Source organism: Limulus polyphemus, unplaced genomic scaffold (genome assembly GCF_000517525.1).
Source record: "Limulus polyphemus unplaced genomic scaffold, Limulus_polyphemus-2.1.2 Scaffold6229, whole genome shotgun sequence".
Lineage (NCBI taxonomy): Eukaryota > Metazoa > Arthropoda > Merostomata > Xiphosura > Limulidae > Limulus > Limulus polyphemus.
Window position 1 is genome coordinate 34,811 of NW_013671839.1, and position 20,486 is coordinate 55,296.

The 20,486-nt window shown below is 33.0% G+C and overlaps 1 protein-coding gene across 1 annotated transcript in view; it reads left to right on the top strand.

Annotated features, from left to right (window-relative positions):
- The window catches only part of LOC106473501 (small G protein signaling modulator 1-like), a 33,076-nt gene extending 17,723 nt beyond the window's left edge, over positions 1–15,353 (top strand). Inside the window, exons 9-21 of the mRNA XM_022401922.1 lie at positions 154–403; positions 2,409–2,473; positions 5,471–5,685; positions 6,225–6,435; positions 7,136–7,248; positions 7,977–8,094; positions 8,869–9,104; positions 9,255–9,379; positions 10,345–10,427; positions 11,646–11,755; positions 12,158–12,254; positions 13,171–13,338; positions 14,365–15,353. Of these exons, the coding sequence (XP_022257630.1) occupies positions 154–403; positions 2,409–2,473; positions 5,471–5,685; positions 6,225–6,435; positions 7,136–7,248; positions 7,977–8,094; positions 8,869–9,104; positions 9,255–9,379; positions 10,345–10,427; positions 11,646–11,755; positions 12,158–12,254; positions 13,171–13,338; positions 14,365–14,453 (1,880 nt within the window). The 3' untranslated portion in view covers positions 14,454–15,353. The remainder of the gene's footprint in view (positions 1–153; positions 404–2,408; positions 2,474–5,470; positions 5,686–6,224; positions 6,436–7,135; positions 7,249–7,976; positions 8,095–8,868; positions 9,105–9,254; positions 9,380–10,344; positions 10,428–11,645; positions 11,756–12,157; positions 12,255–13,170; positions 13,339–14,364) is intronic.
- The last annotated feature ends 5,133 nt before the right edge of the window (positions 15,354–20,486 follow it).

Here is a 20,486-nt window from a genome sequence, read left to right on the forward strand (position 1 = left end):
GTGTGTGTGTGTGTGTGTGTGTGTGTGTGCGCATCTTAGTGCTAGTAAAACAAATTGTTTTTTTTTTTTTTTTTACTGAAAAATTATACATCAGATTTTTGTAATCTATATTTACTAATTTAAAAATTTACACGAGTTGATGTGCTGTTAAAGCTCAAGAAATGATGGACCCTACAATGACCCGCGGGCCTTTCCCCTGGCACTCTCGTGATGTCGGTGTACGAGCTGCTCAATTGAAACATCTTTCATCATCATCATCATCAACATCCAGTAGTAAATCTTTGACAGAAGAAAACGTTGGACTAGTTACAACAGCCGATGCCACTAAACAAGCTGCACCAATTACAAAAAAACGGGCATTGCTGCCTGTTACTCTAGAAGCTGACAAAACAGTATCAGCTGGGTATGTGTATTGGAATTACTTTTTAAACTCAGGAGCAGCTGTGATAATATCTTGCAAATGTTTCATTTTTCTCGATCTCTGTACTGGAGGATGATATGTTAAAGTAAACGTTGTGTGATGAAACTTTTGTTCTACTTAAGTACAACTTAATTAAGCTTTCTTGATTTTAATCAACATTTTGTAGTTTAATATCTTATCATAATCCTGAAAAGCCTTCAGGGAAAGGCATATAAGTGTAAAAATTGATCAGTCAGGAAAATAATGTTGAAACAAGTTTTTTTTTGTTTCAGTTAATGTAAGCGTGTAATTTTTTAAATATTGGGTATAGCTTGGTGTTGTAATCACTGTAATTGATCACTTAGAAGCAGTGTAGTATCATGTAAACTAATTGATTAATCCAATTTACGATAAAATCAATTAATCAAAACTAGTATTTGCGATTGCTAGTTTTTCAATTATTCCAACAGTTGATTAATTGAAATTACAATTACATCGATTGTCAACTAATTAAAACTGGGGTTTCTCATTATTCCAATTATTTAATTAATCACACTCCTACACTCAATTTGCTCACCCCATCTTTATTATGACAAAGCTAAAAAGGCTGTTTGCCACTGTTACTAATTTTGAACTGTTGAACAGAGGGAAGGTAACTGTCTGGCAGCAACTGCTGCCAACTTTGTTGTTGTTCTATTAATTGATTAATGGGGCTGTCACTTATCATATGAGCATGTGGTCAGTCTGACTGACCCCATATTGGAAAAATTAATATTTACTATGTGTATTTTCATGAAATTTGGAAATTACGTTTTTTTTCTTACTAGAATGACTGCAGGTTGTAACAGACAATTACGATTATTTATCCTAAAAGCTTTAGGCCTCTTTAACCTTTTCACAAATGTTTTAATTTAATTTTATTGTTTTATTACTTTTTTTGAACAAATCAATAAATTACCAGACAAGAGCTTAGCTTAACTTGCGGTAAACAGGGTATCAACTTACTTAATGCACATCACCGCTTGCGTACATACTTTGTGAAGAAATTTTTTATTTAATTATCTCATTTAAGCTTTCTTGCCTAATTTAATAAGATTTTAATTTTTATATTTTCGTTATTTTTATACCAATAACTACAAAATATGCATACAAAATTTATTACTTACTTGTGGGCTCTTGTACTCGATCATAAGTGTCTTGTTGAAACTTAAACCTATTTTATGGTAGAATTGTTTCTAGTATGTAAAAATTATTATTTTTCAAATTAAAATATTCAATTTAGATCACAAAATATTAATGCACAACAAAAGAAACAATGCCCTAAAACTGTTATAATTTAACTGTCTTTTTAATTAAGCTTGTAAGTCTATTGAAATAATTCCCCTTACATGGTTACGGTGATCTCAGCAATAGCAACAATAAAGCAATATTTTCCAAAACTGTTGTCAGAATAAGTCAGCCTTATACAGAAATCAGTAAATTAAAATTTTCTAGTTTTGTTGGTTAAATAATCCAATAAACAAGAAAATTGGAGGCTATAACAGAAATGTTTCTAGACACTAGCACGTGGGACCCATGCCCCGAATCCATACTTGGTGTCTTGAAAATCAGAATAGAAAACCATTATTGATACCATACTGAAATAGTGAAAATCCCTGCATCTATGAGCCCGAGTGACCATATAAGGGGTACAAAGAGGCTAAAATAGGCAATTCAGAGTGAAGATATGCCATGTAATACAGAGAAGTGAAGACTGGTGATTTATTTGAATATTTTATTTTTAAATAAAAATTTATATTAAAAATTTCGTTATAAACTGTTTTGATCCCAAATTTATTGACATACATTGGTAATAGACTTTTAATTAATTTTTTTTTTATCAAGTACCACTTTACATCCATTTCTGATATTCAGAGAATTTGTTAAGTCATGAGCATGTGTTTTATGTAGTTATTTAATTGTGTGTTCATAGTAAACTTCTAATGAGCATACGTTAACTTTCTGTCAGGGAATCAATACAAGTTTTGTGTAACACCATGAGGAGACAGATAATTTCCCGAGCCTTTTATGGATGTAAGTATTAAGCAGTTTATTTTATAAATACGTTTTGTTTGATTATTATTAAAAGAAACCATATTGATGACATGACTTCTCAAACCTAAATGTTTGCATTTTCATAGATATGGGTTTGTAAAATCTATCGGGTTCAAATTCAAGAACTCTTGCAGTATTTTCAGGAAATAAGAAGAGTGTATTGTAATACGTATCTGAAATAGACGTAACACAACTCACACTCAGAAAATACAGTGAATGTACTTACACACACAAAAGGACGGTCACTTCTACTAGACTGTGTTTAGTTCCACAGCTTTCTCTCCCTCAGGATTAAACTCCAAAGGTGATCTTCTCTTGGCAATCCCCTAGTACAACTAGGTAAAGAAAACGTGCCAGAATTCAAAATGTAAACTCTCTTTCCTTGTTCAGTTGACAGTGTCACTTCATGACCTTTGTTTCTTCACAGCATTGGTTGGATGTAACATTCAGTCAACTTCACAATCAGCCAGCAAAAGACACTCCAGTGTAATCCTTTTTAACCCGAGTGTTTACATATTACTGAAATATCCCCATGGGCAGAAGAGAAGCAACTAGAACAAGGTAGTTTTTAATGACTTTCTAGAAGAGATGTTGCTACCATTATAGAATGGAAACTTTCTGTATCACTAAAGAAGGTAAAAAAACTTATGCTGACATACTACATTGTCCTCACCCTTACACATGCAAATTGGTAAAAGTACACAAAATAATGCCACACCCTATTTTCAGGTATAAGTTGGTAAAGTACTTAAAATAATGCTGCACCCCCTTCACACGGGAGTCAGTAAAGTACACAAAATAATGCTGCAACCCCTTCACACGGGAGTCAGTAAAGTACACAAAATAATGCTGCACCCCTTCACACGGGAGTTAGTAAAGTACACAAAATAATGCTGCACCCCTTCACACGGGAGTTAGTAAAGTACACAAAATAATGCTGCACCCCCTTCACACGGGAGTTAGTAAAGTACACAAAATAATGCTGCAACCCCTTCACACGGGAGTCAGTAAAACACACAAAATAATGCTGCACCCCCTTCACACGGGAGTCAGTAAAACACACAAAATAATACCATCACTCTCTTCTGTAAAAGTAACATGAAGTCATGTCACTATCCTTTTCATATAGGAGCTGATAGTCATACCATCACTCTTGTAAAAAAGGGAGTGTAGAATAAGTGCGTATTTAAATGAATATATAAGCATATTTTTAATATTGAAAATCAACACATTCTTACAACTGAGCTAAGAGAAAACGTTTTTTATTCAAATATTAAATGGTAATATTAATATCAAAATAAATACTGAATAGCTTCAAGATATATTGGTTTACCTAAAGATTATGAGACAACTTTTCTGAACAATGAATACTTCTAACCTTTCGTTTTTGAGCAGTTTTTTTATATCTCTTTGTTGGAGACATGGTATTTGTGTTCTCAGTTTCATGTGGTTGTTTTTAAATAAGCAGAATGTTAATTCTATCTGCACCACCAAGTGGTTTCAGGTGCCAAAGTCACACTTGCATATCGTATTTAAAAAAATAATAATCTTATCTTTGTTTAGGCACAATTTTGCTCAAAAATACTTTAGAATTTATACTTTGTCATTTTGTAATTTGCAAAGAAAAATGTAAAAAAAAAAAAGGTTCAAACTTACATTTCTGCATTTATAAAACTGTTAGAAACTAAGATGCTAAGAAACTATCATATTTTGAGAACACAGTTAAGCGAGTTTTGTTTCTCTTGTAACTTTCCTTCTCTGTCTGAAGATTTATTGTTACAGGCCTCTGTTCACAAGTGCAGTCGTAAAAGGGTGCAAACAACAAGTAATGGAGAATAGCTATGAAGATAGCTATAGGCACAGTTTAAATATCATTGTATAGATCAGGTTATGAACTCTTCATGTCAATGTAAGGTGAATAAAGTGATGTGAGAAGTAATTTATGGTTTGTGAAACATTGAATAGATGTAATTCCTGCAAAGAAGAATGATGGAATATAACTGAAAGTTTAGACGACTTGAGAACAAACCAGAGATCTGGGAATTTTTCTATATTTTTTAAGACATTCTTTTCATTCCTGAAAATGTTTTGACGTTAAATTATATTCATTTGAATGTTATTAGATTTAAAGCAGTGATTCTGAATGTGGGGTACACGCCCCCACAGGGGGGTGCAGTTTGAAAATGCTACAATAAGAAAAATTAAACTCCTATTTTTATGGTAAATGTCTAAATTTTACATCATATTATTATATCTTTTCAACACCAAATTTGTATTTTTTATATTAAGGGGGCATCAAATTTTTTGAGGTGTCGAGGTGGGGCATGGAGCAAAAAAAGGTTAAGAACCACTGATTTAGAGAGTATGGTAACAATGGCAAATTATTCTGGTGACTCAAATTCTTGTTCATTGAATATTGTTGTTAAGTTTATTTTATTCAAACAATGCACGTAAATATAAGAACTTCTGTCTGAAATGAAAACAAAGTATCTTTGTTAGATTGATTTTGATCAGAAATGTTGTTAGCTAAAATATTGTTATGTAGCTTGACCTGACACCACTTTAAAAGGTCAGGTTCTAGGTCACTGATAAATCTTTTTCAGTTTAAGCAACGTTTTTCGATTTGTGGTCCGAAATAGTAATTGCTGCAGTCAACAAAATAAAGTTTCTAAATAGAAGTATTAATGAAAATCACAATTAAAAAATTAAAACATTACAACGAGAGGAAGTACTTGTAATGTTTTTTTCAAAAAGTTAGTCTCCCAGCAACATTTTAAAATTTTCATCACATAAAAATGATACAAAAACTAAATGAATTTGTTTAAACTCAAGATAGATACTATATGATAAGTTTATGTAAGTTTCATGCAATTTGGTTAAATATTTCAATTGTGAGAAGGAGAAAAAAAATCCAAGGGATACCAATTTCACTAACCATTAAAAAGCTGTTTGTTTGTTGTTTTTTTTTACATGTAGGGCTTGCTCACTGTCGTCACCTGCGTACAGTCCGTACTCACCTCTCTGGGCTGGTAAACACGGCGATTGTGTCGTATAAGGAACCAACCAATGCAGCTTTAGGACTAACCTCAGAGGTGTGGAAGAACCTCCAGGGAAGTGGCTGTGTAAGAGAAGCCACTGAAATCTACAGATTAACTTACTTTGGTGGAATAGAGCACAGCATCAGAAAAGAGGTAGAAAGTAGTGTAACGTTAATTTTCTGCTAACTTCAACACTTGTCCGAAAGATTTAAATAGCTTTCTTCTACCTATTATAATCGCTTTTTTTTTTAGTTTATGGAGGTTTTCAATTAAAGCAGGTTTTTAATTTGAAGTACAGTTCTCCAACTAAGCCTTCACATGAACTATATTCAAAAGTTTCAACTTAGGTATTTTTTTGAATAGTCGCAAAGCATTTGAACCAAGTTTCGCATCAGTGTCTGACACATACGTGTGTGTGCGAGATAATAATGTTTGTTAAGTGATTTTATCGATTTTGTTTTTACTCTACACTTCAGCAAACTTTAGATACAATCTAATATACCTGTGTTCCTCAGTTTTTGGTTTTTCATTCAAATTTAGAGGTTGACAATTCTTCATGTTACGAATGATTAGTTAAACCATGCTAGAAGTGTGAACAATAGTTCTTCAACAAATGTACCTAGATATGAAATAAAACCTTGCTACTGAAACAAATTTATTAGTTTGAAAAATGGGTGATTTTGTTTGTATAGGTATGGCCTTTCTTGCTAGGCCATTATCAGTTTGATAGTGCTCCTGAAGAAAGGCAGGAACATGACAACAGCATAAGGACAGCATATGAGAGAACCATGTCAGAATGGCTTGCTGTTGAAGCAATTGTTCGGCAGCAAGACAAAGAAATCATGGCAGCTAACTTAGCCAAGCTCTCCTCGGAAAGTGCCAACAGTGAGATACCTCTTGTAGGTAAGTATTTACTCCTTTCCAAAGTAAAGGTTCTCTTTTCCAGGAATAAACCTAGTCCTGTCTAAGGTAAAGGTTCTCTTTTGCAAGAATAAACCTAGTTCTGTCTAAGGTAAAGGTTCTCTTTTGCACGAATAAACCTAGTCCTGTCCAAGGTAAAGGTTCTCTCTTGGAGGAATAAACCTAGTCCTGTCTAAGGTAAAGGTTCTCTCTTGGGGGAATAAACCCAGTCCTGCTCCTGGTAAAGGTTCTCTCTTGGAGGAATAAACCCAGTCCTGCCCCTGGTAAAGGTTCTCTCTTGGAGGAATAAACCCAGTCCTGTCCCTGGTAAAAGCTCTCTCTTGGAGGAGTAAACTTAGTCGTGTGTCTTTAAGAGCTTTACCTTTGGTGCAAAAACTCTCCAGGCTTTAGCTGGTTGTCAAAGGCTTATTTTGAGCTTGTTTTATCTCGCATGGTTTCCCCCTTGGTAAGTGAAATCTTTTGAGGACCATTGTGTTTATTTAGAAATTGATTTTCATACAATGTAACTTGGACAATATTTTTTTCTCCCAAGTAACAAGTAGTCTTAAAAATGAAATTTCTTTATGCTCATATTTGATCACCTGTAATAAACTTAGCATTGCTATATATTAGATAAAATTTATTAAGTCCACCTTTTATCTAAAACTGAAGTAGATATTTTTTTTATAATATCGATACGAAGGACCTAAAGATGCCAACTTGAGTAATGAAGTGTTTGAAGATATTAGTCCTGAAGGATCATTTGAGGAACCTAATGAAGAGGACATTCTTGAAGAAGAATCTGACATGAGACAGGTATCTATCTGATTATCTTCCTAACATTATTAAGTAGAGATTGTTAGCAGTACATATATTGTGTTTCTTGTGTAGTTTATCTTTCATGCTTGTATTGTAACATGTTTCTCAGAGTGTCTAACTTTTATGCAACTTTACGTGTTATTTAAACGGCTGTGGAAGTAAGAAATGTTGAAGTCTTGTAATAATGTATGTGATTCGTGCATAAGAACATTATGTAAGTTATGAAAGTTTTTCGAGGTGAATATGAAGTTTATTTTATGGAGAAAATAGCGAATCTTTTCCATCTAGTTGTATCATTTCGATTGTTCAAGTTGGATTTTCAGCAACATGAGGAAAAAAGGCATTACAATTTAAGGTTCATAATTAAAACAAATAAAACTAGAGAGACTCTTTTATTCAATCAATTTTTCCATATCATTGATTAATTTAATTAAAAGTATTAATAGATTGATATTAAATATTTATTTAAATAAGACTGATGGGCTCAATTTTTCTACTAACATTGGCTTTAAGTTATGAATTACGTGTCCTTCACATTTAGTAAGGTTACATCGTATTGTTGATTTGCAAATAATCTTATTGAACATAGAACACAGACTAACTTAGATGCATGCATACACATCTGTATGAAATTGTAAAACTTCCATCTGCAATAATTTGCGTAACGTGCTTGTAAACTTTGATAAGTTTTCATTCAAGATTGTATTCATGTTTTGCTACTCTAGAGTTCCCGAGAAGCCTTTTCATCAAATGAGGAAAAGTACTCAAAAACAGGAGAAGATGATGATTCACAGCCTGTTTCACCTCCATCTATGAGAGGACGTTTAATAAGGCATCGTCAAGGTAAGTTAAGAAATAAGGCATCTATAAAATAACTCGTAACCGTCAAGGGAAGTTGCGACATATCTAAGAGGCTCAACCGGTTTCTAAAAGATATGATTTTATCTCTGGCAATGAAACATTACACTCATCATTTACAAATAGTCATGCAGTTGATACTACAAACTGTTGGTACATGGTGAAATTCCATAATTAACAAATTGAGGAAAACAACAATTGCATGTTTCACAAATATTTCGGTTATTAGGATCGTAATTTACCCGTAAAGGCATCATCAGGTAGAGACTGAAACAGTTTGCAAACAAGTATAAATATGTTTAATCAAAGAAAACTAAAAAGCTTGAGAACCTTAGAAATGAACAAAGTCTTAAAAAGTAATCCAGACAATAATCTTAATTTAAACTTCTTACCTCGTAGTGGATGTTGAGGTTACCGACCATTTTCTTTCTGTTGTTAAACATATTTATACCTGTTTTCAAGCTATTTCAATCTGATGACGCCTTTATAGGCAACACTATGGTAGTAATAAACTGTTTTACTCAATTCTATAAGTATTCATCTGTGATTAGTGTGCACGTGTATTTAATATTGCAAGGATTTTCCTTGACGAAAATCCAAGTTATTTTCAAGTCATCCAAGTTTTTGTTATTGGAAAATATCTTATTTACTGTGGTTTAGCCTTGGTTTTATAATATCAAGGTTGTTTTTTTATCCTTAAGAAAAGAATGGGTTGTGTTACTCAAAATAATTAACCAAAAATTTTATTTTCTTCTCTAGTGGATAGTCAAAGTATTGTTATAACAAATCCTTCGGTAGACTTCAGTAGTACACAACTGGAAGTTGAGGGTGCTATTTACAAGAACGATGATGGTGAGGCTGATCTATCACAAGCTGAAGAGTTCATCAGAGATGAATTGTTGCCTGGAGACTATGGAGATGGAGGAAGTCAGCTTTCTGGAGATTCCAGGTCAAGCTGTGTTTCTCCAGTTTCTTCAAGTGGTGGAGTCTACTCGGTACGTAAACTTAAGAATGAATGTTTTAATTATCCACATTATTGTTTTTCACTGACTTTCTTTAATACCTCTAAATGAATTGAAAGAAATAGATAAAATGGCATGAATTTATGTTATATACTGGTATAAAGGCTTTTCCTTACCCACCAGATGGAGCTTTTAGACCTATTCTCATTGAACCTCCATAGGATTGAAAAAGATGTCCAAAGATGTGACCGAAACTACTGGTACTTTACCAACGAGAACTTAGAAAAGCTCAGAAATGTGATGTGCACGTGAGGAACTTTGTGTGTTTTTACAGAATGTAATCTAGTAAAATCTTTGTAACTTACTTTACGAGCATTACTGTTTCAAATCTGTAAACCAGTTTTAAGTTTTCTTTCAAGTACGTGTTTTACTGTAATGGGTTACAAATTTTTTGACTGACATTATATTTCAACGTTTTGAGATAGCTGCTGTAACCAATCTAAACTTTCTTTATCAGCAGTGTGTTCAACATGTTTTCTTTGTGCTTCCAAACTGTCAGCTCTTCTGACTGCTCTCAAATGCAGAGAAGCTTTCCTGTTATCATAATATTTTCATTTTTGTTTTGCTACTTTTTTCACATGCTTTTAGGTAATATTTGGTGCTCTGTCCTGGGAAAGGATTTAGTTTGGAGCATTAAACTTCTTCTTGATCTTTAGACTAAGCATCCAACTCCAAGTAAGTAGCTAAGTTTGGCTACTACCAGACTATGTGACTGGTTCGTTATAGGTTGATACTCAGCTATAGCTTGAGGTGTTTGTTTTTGAACCCTTAATTGTATTCAGTACAACTCATGTTCGTTCTGATTTTTCCTGTATAAAAATTACATTTAGTAAATGTTATTTTTTAGCTCAGAGCTACACAATGGGTTGTCTACATTATGTTATATATACTGTAAGTAAACAAACCTCAGATTTTAGCATTGTATATCCTTAAATTTATTGCTGATCTACCAGCAGTAAATATAGAACTGTAGAGAACAATTTAAGAAGTTGCAGTTTCTCACTGCAAGTTTATAACTTTAGGGGAGGGGGGCATATTCCTGATTATAAGGTTAAAAAGACAGTTTTAGAATATAGTACAAATGCAAATAATGAGTCTTTTTTTTTTTTAAATATTGAATGTTGCACGAGTTTGATACAGTTTTCGTTTCTTACATCATTACAGCTTATTTCTGATTACTGTGGTATTAACAAAAGATTCATTTCTACTTCAGGTATGTGTGGGAACATTTAGATGTCGGCTATGTCCAGGGAATGTGTGATTTGGTGGCGCCTTTACTAGTGATCTTTGATGATGGTAAGTTTTTAATGAACCAAGAACAACATTTCTTGCGCTCCGAATAGGTGATATTTAATAAAGCTAGACAAAAAGCTAAGTACTCTGTATGATATTATTTTGGTGAAGAATCATCCAATGTAGCTTTACTTTTGTACATATGACATACTCTTGGATCATTTACCACTTTAAAAAAACTATGCAGCTGGGGGTATATTAATTTAAACAACCAATAGGGGTTGAATTTGTTAAACAGAACTACAATATTGAACTTCATTTGATGTCAGAGAGAAATTCCCTTAAGGTCTTTCCATTAACCCAACTAGTAGTATAGAGGTCTTGCACTGACATCTTGCTTTCCAGTGTCTCAGCAGTAAGTCCAAAGGCTTATGATGCTAAAAAAACTGGGTTTCGACACCCGTGGGAGGCACAACATTGTGTAGCTTCGTGCTTAACAACAAACCAATGAACAATATCAAAAATATCATGTGGTCTATAATCTACTCTGCCATATTGGACTTTATGTATGTATATTCCTATTAGATGAAAAATTTATCGTCTAGTATATGGTTATCTAATGCCGTAAATTATCTATCTGTATGCTGCTGTTGTTATGGGAATTAGTTCCATGTCTAGTGACATTTTTTATTGTCGGGAATGATTTGGAACAAAATAAGTAGTTGTGTTCGATTGAGGGTAATTAAATGTGATTCTATCTTTCATTGTTAGGAGAACTTTTAGTGAATGAATTATTATTTTTTCATTAAGTGTCAGCAGTTGGTTGAAAAAGAATATGGGGAAGATGTTCTAGATAATGATGTTTAGCAAAGTTGACAACAGTTTATCGTTAACTACCTATATATCTCAATAAACCTCCTCCTTCCAACAGATCTCCTCAACTAAATGGGTTTGTACAAACAAACTGAGATGAAGCCTCACCTATAATACGTGGTCATAATAAGTGATTTTAGAATAGCGTTTTATTGTTTGAACCGATTCAAAGACTAAACGTATTTTGTAACTACTTTGTTTTAACATCTGTTAAGCCTGTAAATAAAAGTAGTCTGTACAACTTTGAAAAATTTTAGAATGGCGTTTTATTGTTTGAACCGATTCAAAGACTAAACATATTTTGTAACTACTTTGTTTTAACATCTGTTAAGCCTGTAAATAAAAGTAGTCTGTACAACTTTGAAAAAATTATCGTTCCTGAGACCTGATGTGTGGTTTCCTCAACAGAGGTGTTGTCATACAGCTGTTTCTGTGAACTTATGAAAAGAATGGTGGCAAACTTTCCCCATGGTGGAGCCATGGATGCACATTTTGCCAATATGAGGTCCCTTATTCAGGTAAATGAAACTATTATGACAACTGTTCATGAATTAAAGTCTTTAGAATTACATGATGTTGTTGTAAAGCTGGAAAGAAGCAAACTTCATGTTCGTTGGTTTCAGTTTTGTTTTTGTAACATTTAACAACTGAAATTAAACAGAATGTGTCACTTCCTTATATACTTTATTGTACGATAAAATTATCTAAATAGCTTAATTAATATTAGAAGTCTTAACATGTTTTTTTTTAGTTGCTAGAATTAACCACCAACAACACTGAAGTAGCCTGAATGCACTACCAGGTAGATATCTTGTGGTTCAATTTCTTTTATAGAGTTTGGTAACAAAAGGAAGGTGTTTATTTCTTGTGTAAAAAATCTGTAGAATTAGATATAGATCCGAAACAAACTTGTATTATAGATATTGGACGGAGAAATGTTTGAGCTGATGCACAAGAATGGTGACTATACTCATTTTTACTTCTGTTATCGGTGGTTTCTGCTTGACTTTAAAAGAGGTAAGGCTATCGAACGTTCTATTTTCTGAGCAAAGTTTATGTTTTATTGATGTAGAATATCTCTTCATGAATAATGCAATATTTCTATTTTTTACAGAGTTAAGTGTATTCTAAAATGCCTGTGTATTGTAACCGCAGATTGAAAATGAGATTAAGAATAGTGAGAATTATTTCATTAGAAATTATTAGAGCTAACAACCGACTCATTCTGAGTTAGTTTTACTGCGGTAGATATAACTAGTTGGTCCTTACCAAATCAGGTTACTTGTTACTGATCTTATTGCTGAAATTTATGCTGACTTTGGATGCATCACACTCTTTGATTTATATTACATTATCATTTTCTTTTCTTATTAACTTAACAGTTTGTTTGATGACAAACAAATGAAACCCTTTACATATAAATAGAAACAAGATTAAGTTACCTTGTAGAATAATAATCTTTGGTGGGTATTAGATTTAATATTATGTTACAGTCAGAGTAAAAGTAAATTTAGATCGCACGTTTCTTCACTGGCCCATTATGGGTTTCGGAAAGCAGACAGGGTATTTCCAATTACTGCTACTACTAATAATGCTTGGAGATGGCTTGAATGGGTAATGAAGAAAAACTTTAATATAAGTTTAACATAACAGCAAATGTACAATGTTTCGACAAGGTTATGTTAAACTTATTAAAGTTTTTCTTCATTACCCATTCAAGCCGTTTCCAAGCATTATTAGTCTGAAAGTGAGTTCCTCTGCATCGAATTACTGCTACTGTTGACATGTGCAGCTCAATACTGGAGGTCATCAAGTCGGATGAAAAACAACATACGCATTCCTAGAAGAAACTGTTGTCACATCAGTTATTATAAGGATGATTAATGGTATTACATGTACTTTACTGATAAGAATTTAACTTGTTAACTTCTAGAACTTATCTACGATGATGTCTTCAGTGTGTGGGAGACTATTTGGGCTGCCAGACATGTTGCTTCGAGCCATTTTGTTCTATTTATTGCATTAGCCATGGTGGAGTATTACAGAGATATCATCTTAGACAATAACATGGATTTTACGGATGTCATAAAATTTTTTAACGGTAAGTTTTTATAATCTGACATCTACTAGTAAAGAAATAGAATTGCAATAGTAACAGGCAGCTTTTATTACACTTCTTATGAAATGTACCATGAAATCCATTTTAGTAGAAACTTTCACCTAATTAATCCAGTTTGAAACATTGTTTTGGCTTCGGCTAAAGCCAGTAAACACCAGTAGGTCACAGTTTGTAACTAGTGAAGCTTTTAAAGACCTTGAGGTTTCAGCTAAAGCTAGCACACACCAGTAGGTCACAGTTTGTAACTAATGAAGCTTTTAAAGACCTTGAGGTTTCAACTAAAGCTAGCACACACCAGTAGGTCACAGTTTGTAACTAATGAAGCTTTTAAAGACCTTGAGGTTTCAGCTAAAGCTAGTACACACCAGTAGGTCCCAGTTTGTAACTAGTGAAGCTTTTATAGACCTTGAAGTTTCAGCTAAAGCTAGCACACACCAGTAGGTCCCAGTTTGTAACTAGTGAAGCTTTTATAGACCTTGAAGTTTCAGCTAAAGCTAGCACACACCAGTAGGTCCCAGTTTGTAACTAGTGAAGCTTTTATAGACCTTGAAGTTTCAGCTAAAGCTAGCACACACCAGTAGGTCCCAGTTTGTAACTAGTGAAGCTTTTAAAGACAAAGAAATTTCACCAGACAAACGTCAAAGTCTGGGCATTCCTGTAAATTACTAGTTCTTTTACCTCTCCATCTCTCAACAATATGAGATTGTTGATTTGAATAAATTGAATGTCATTGTTCAGTAGCTTCATTTAAAAAATATTCCTAATAAGTATACTTGAACATCTTATGGCTGTATCATGTCCAAACTTTATTGAATAAAACTAATGATTCTCTGGTTCTTTATTTGTTCTAGAAGTTATAGTTTTTATGATGCAGTCATTAGAAAGTGGGTGTTTCCTTTATAATCTCCCCCCTGTTTCTCAGTCATTTTTTAGATTAGTAGGACCATATTTACTTAATCTGTTGATATTCATTTTAACTAAGTAGCAACCATTTGTGCTTCTTTACAGAAATGGCAGAAAGACACGATGCTAAAGCAGTGCTAAAGGTAGCTCGTGATTTAGTGCACCAAATTCAAACTCTGATCGACAATAAGTAGGTTTTTTGTTATTTGAACTGTAAAACTAAACCAAATCCAATAGTTATCTGTATATTAAAAGAAATGAATTTAAATACTTACAACGTTTTAATTTTGGTAGTGTTGAAAGATTAGAAAAAAATAAGATGAAAATGTGTTACATCAGGTTTTTAAAGTATGAGTTAGATTTATGTTGTTGTTTTTTTTGTAATAATAAACACTGGAGATATATGATGTTTTAGCATAAAATGCAAATAAGGTAAATTTATGTTCTTGATATTATCAATAAGATCTGATGACTCAGATTAATATAACCTTTTTTTTTAATCGCTTTTTTGCTGTATACTTCCATTTCTCTATCATATATGCACTGATTGTTTACGGTTCCTTTGATAATTTACTTTTGTCAAGAATTTCTGTATGTTAAACAGGATGGGACAAATTAGAAGTAAAACTATTGACAAACTGTCTGGGCTTCTCAAACCTAAAGTCTTTCACCTAATGTCTAGAAACTGTGAAAGAATGGGATCTGTATAGGAAAAAATTTTCTCAAAAACAAATTGATTTAAAATATTAACAATTAAAAAAATCCGTATTAATTTGACTACGTAATTTTAGGTCTTTAGTTATGAACATTTCTTAAATATTTCCAGACCTTCCAATATAGAAAATATTTGATTTTATAAAAGGATACTTTATAGCTTTTTTTTACTTCTTGAGCCTGTGTTATACACTTGGTTACAATGTTTTGATTATTTTTTAACAGCTTATTAGAAATTTTCCACACTGTATTTTGTAAGAAGAAAATCTCTTCTGATAGCTTCTCAGGTCTGTTTAAATATAGAATTTGAATACTTGGTGGTAGGTTAGTGATGGTAAATAATTAGGCAAATTCAATCTCAAAACAATTTCTTATATTTTAATGAAGAAGACAACTAAGAAGATAATTTATGAAATTTTGTGAATTTTATAGATAGTATTGTATTGAAAGTGTTTGTAATATATACATACAATATTTTAACATAGTTGTTATTCTTTAAATATCTACTTAACTGTTTCTTTCAATGCGTATTTTGATTAATGTCAAATGGAGTTGAAAATATCCGGAGTATTCCAGATATTCCAGCTATTGTTTTCTTTTTACATCATTGCCCAGCATTTTTTAAGATTTATCATTTAAAAATTAAGCTTGTTTAAACAGTACGTACTTTAACTGTGTTTTCTAGCCTTGAGCATATCGGTAAGAATTAATCCATGTTAATAGTTCAAAACCTTAAATGTATTATCCACACTGCATTTATACACCTAAAGGATTGGAACTTGTTGCCATACCAACAGGTCTTGAAAATGTGTTTTTCTAGTGTTGTGTATATTTTTTGAAAGAAGTTGTAAAATGTCAGAAAAGAAAATGGTGCAATATTATCCCGTGTATATATAAAAAAAAAACTTTAATGTATTTTTTCTTTATTTCCAAAAAACTGAAACTGGTTGGAACGTCTTGTAGGACAACAACAAAAATTATTTTAAAGTTTGAAACACTATATTGCACGATCTTTTTACCAGATTGTAATATTACTACTTAATATCGGTTGCTGTAAGAGACTAACAAAAATATTTATAGCGAATGCTTTTTTTTGCATTGTCTTGTTAGTAAAATGTTTTTAAACATATTTGCATATACACACAAAGTATATTAATATCAGTCGGTCTGTTTTATTACACAACTAAACTGCAGCTATTCAAACAATTTGCTTGTACACTGTAAAATAAAAATTTTAAATTATTCAGTAAATTAATATTTATTACTTTTGACATTTGTTTTGGTTTGCCTAGTATGTTTGTGTATTTTGATCCAAATGGAAATCTATTTGAGGAATTAGAATTTGTAAGTGTAAATAACAAGTTGTAGGACATGGTCACCATCTAAAAATACAATATATCAAGGTATATTTTTATACTTCTAAAGATTTGCATTTCATACATTAGGATTGGTTTTCATTTGAAATGGTCGTTTTATAAAGAAATAATTTGGTTTTCTTTGTTCCATGCGTGTGTGGACTAAGCCTGTTTCATGCTATACGAGTTAAACTAATAAAACAATGTAGTTACTTCAGTAACTTTCACACCACTTAATCATATTTATCTTATACAAGTTAAAGTTATTCCCAATACTTCTAAGTTTTGGATAATTTCCAAACTGTGTATATGGGAATAATGCCAAGTCGTATTCAGTGTGGTTTGCTTTGAACAGATTTGTATTAGCAAAACAATTATCTCTGCTATATAACCACTCAATCTGCGTATACTAAAGGTGTTTTTAACAATCGTAACTTCTTAAATATATAAGGAAGTGGCACATATGCGTGTGTCTATATGATCGTATGCGTGTGTCTATATGATCGACTGTGAAGAAAAAAAAAACTGAAACTTAAACTTTGTGTATTATTCTCCCATGACTACAGAAGTACAGGTTTTACGTTCTCTACCTCCTCCGGGGGAACAAACAGCTTTCAATTTACTAATTATTTTGAAGAGTGGAGCTAAGACTATTTCCGTTTCTTGTCTCTCATATTACGTTATAGGGAAATGATCCCATTATTTAAGGTTATCTCTCTTTGGATGTGGAGTGGAATGGGAGGCTACTGCAGTTAATAAGTCATCTCAAGAAACATCCACAGATTAGCTTGGTATTGTTATCTTATTATTCTTTAGACAGGTCCATAAAAATGTTTCATTTACCTTGCTATGTAGTAGTTAATATAGAAAGTACCGTACCTTTCGTTATTGAACAATAGAAGGTGACAGAAGCTTATGTAAGTTGGCAATTGTTTTTGTATTTTATAAATGTAGAAGATTCAAATAGATTGCAAAAACTGTTGTTGATGTAACGTAAAAAAGTTGTCATTAAAGCGTATTTTGAAAAAAAAAAAGTTACGTTCTTGTTTATTGCAAGTAATGCAGTCTTTTTCATCAAACGAAAGAAACTTTTTGTATAATTTTATACGATCCTTGTAAAATAATATCTTGTAATGGATTTCTGCCCAAAATAATGATGCAAATACCACATTCTCAAGGCATTTATTCTTCTATACACTAAATAGAAACAGTTCCAAACATATAACTTCCTGACTTTAAGTCCTTAAATTTCTGGACTGATCATATTCAAATCACAAATTCCCCTAACTTGCCTATAAAATGTTTGACATATAAATAAACTTCATACAATTACAAGCAGCTAGTTGAATGGTATTTCACTCGTTTTTTTTCACATGAAGGAGAAAAATATTAATCATAAAATATAAATATTGGAACTTGAAAAGAAAATCATGTTTAATTATAGTAGACCAATTATTTGTTTAATGTAAACCCCAATTCCAGAAAAGTAGCAAAATAGCATTTTCAATGCATGTCAGCTGGATACTTTTTTTTTTAATGATAAATCATGATTCTGGGATTTGGGATGATAGATGACTTTATACATAAGTGTATAACAATATATTGGATTTTATCTTTTCACTGTATGGAAACAAGAGAACTTCACTGACTTGTGTGCCTATACATGTTTTCCATTCCACTAGTAAGAGGAAAATAGAGCTAAAAATGTATTTCTCTACATATACAACCACCCAAGGCAACCAAATGACAACACTGTTACTTGGTGTGTGTATGTGTGTGTGTGTGTAAAAACCTTGGCCAGCAAATAATAAATATCAAAAGGTGAAAGAACTGGTGGTAAAAAAACAAACAAACCATCTTATGGTTTCGAAAGGTTACTGTACAAGATTTCAGTTCTAAAAATCACTTCCGCTAGTATGAAATACTTCTTAAATCTAACATTCATCACAAGTTTTAACAAGAACAAGTAACACCATATCAGTGATGCAAGTAATGAAGGTAGCTGAACTGCTACAGCTATAAAAAAAAGGGGCATATACCGTGCAGGGAAGTCATCAACCTGCTCTGATATGTGCAGGGAAATGTGAGGTCACTCGAGAAAAAAGGACTTTTATGTAAGAAGCACTGATTATTTCCACAAATGTGTCAGCACTTTTATATCACTAATTACAATTATTATTCACATTCATTGATGTGTCGGGAGAAATTTTAGGTTTTTAAGATGTGTTATCTGGGTAGTGAGCTAACCTCTGTAGGATGTGGAGTTTCATTTTGTTTCTCTTTATTAAAAAATTTATCGTGGGAGTTCTCCAGGTGGGCCACAGAGTTCGGTCCCAGCTTGGAACTAACCAGGGGGGAAGACCCTCGACTACTACGCTGCACCACGTGGGAGGGATTCTGCAGAGAGTTACAATCTGTGGAGCAGGGAATGAGGGGGGGAGGAATGGCACTGACAAAATTAGCAGGAGAGCCATTTTTAGTCATTCCACTATTCATATAACCTGCAGAGCTTGGATGACACTTTCCACTTGAGGAGGGAAGAACCAACGGAGATGGAAAGTGAGAGTCACTAGACCGCAGCGGTGGCGGGGGAACGAGTTTTGTACGGTCAAGAGAATGTTTCTCTCTTTCGTATAGTAAAGTATGGTCCCCCTCTCGAAAGAAGTTGTATCCACTGGAAGAAGCTGAGAACTGTCGAGAAAATTCTGGCTCTCGAAATCTCTCTTGGAACATCACAGAATTAAGGGCAGCGTACCTCTGGAAGAATTGTTCCCTATCTAGGTTACGTGGAATAGTAAAATCAAATGGTTTATACAGCTCTCTGCGACTACTAGAACTATGAGTAGGAGCAGTGGTGCCTGTTATAGTGGAACACGCAGAAGGATTGGCAGTCATCCTTTCGGAACTTGATCCATCTTGCGCTACACCAATCCCCTCAACCGGCCGAGAACGGTCGACCGGTTTTAGCGTTGTGGGACCTACTGATTTCATCATATAGTTCCCACCATGTTCAGACTTGGCTGGTTCTAGAGATCGTATTCTATCACGTTCTGAGATACCCGCAAGTGACGTAGTTGCCAAAACACTAGGTGTGCGTGACAGATCTTCTTGAGGCTTTAGTTCTTTTACTCTTGACTCCGGTTTTATGAGGAAACCTGCGTTATCCAAGGCACTATCCTTCTTTACTTCTCTACCTTGACGTACAGGAGAACGAGAACTCTCTCTATCTCTTCGATCCCTAGAATTTTCCAAATCTCTCTCTCTATTTCGACTTCTTTCTATTATCTCTCCATTTGGAAAGTTTTCCATGCTGTTTACTTGATGAAAAGTTCGATTTTCCCTTTCCCTACGATTTAATATTTTTGGTTAAACAACACGTAATACAAATATTGAAATCAAAAACAATCAAATCACTAAATAAATGTTTCTTATTATAAAATTAAAAAAAAAGAGATACAGTTTTTACTAAAGCAATGCCTTACCTAGCCGTATTGCATTACTATAATAGTGTAGTGACCTTACCTAGCCATATTGCATTACTATAATAGTGTGGTGACCTTACCTAGCCGTATTGCATTACTATGATAGTGTAACGACCTTACCTAGCCATATTGCATTACTATGATAGTGTAACTACACTATTATAGTAATGCAATACGGCTAGGTAAGGTCACCCGTAGTGACCTTATCTACCCATCTACTGTTCCTATGATAGCATGAATTGACCTTACCTAACCAGTGCCTTGCAAAAGTATTCACCCACCACCCCTCCTCCAAAGTTTCCACATTTTGTTGCCGTTTCAGCTTACAATCAGGAAAGTTTCAAATGGGACTTTATATTTAGAAACTACATAATCTACTCCAAACTGAGAAAACTAAAACACATTGATATTATGTAAGTAAGTTAGATTTTCAAAAAAAATTAGAATATTCTCAATTGCATAAGTATTCAATCCCTTTGCAACAGCAACCCTAAATCAATTTTGGTGCAAAAGATCAGTTTCAAAGGTCACAAAATTAGTATAATGGGCTGTGTGTGTGTAATCAAAGTGACTTAACTTGAGTTCAGAGTAAATACATCTGTTTGTGATGCAATAAACCAACCATTTTGAGATAGCAAATTCTACTTTTCATTTTATGGTTATGGTTGTGTTTATT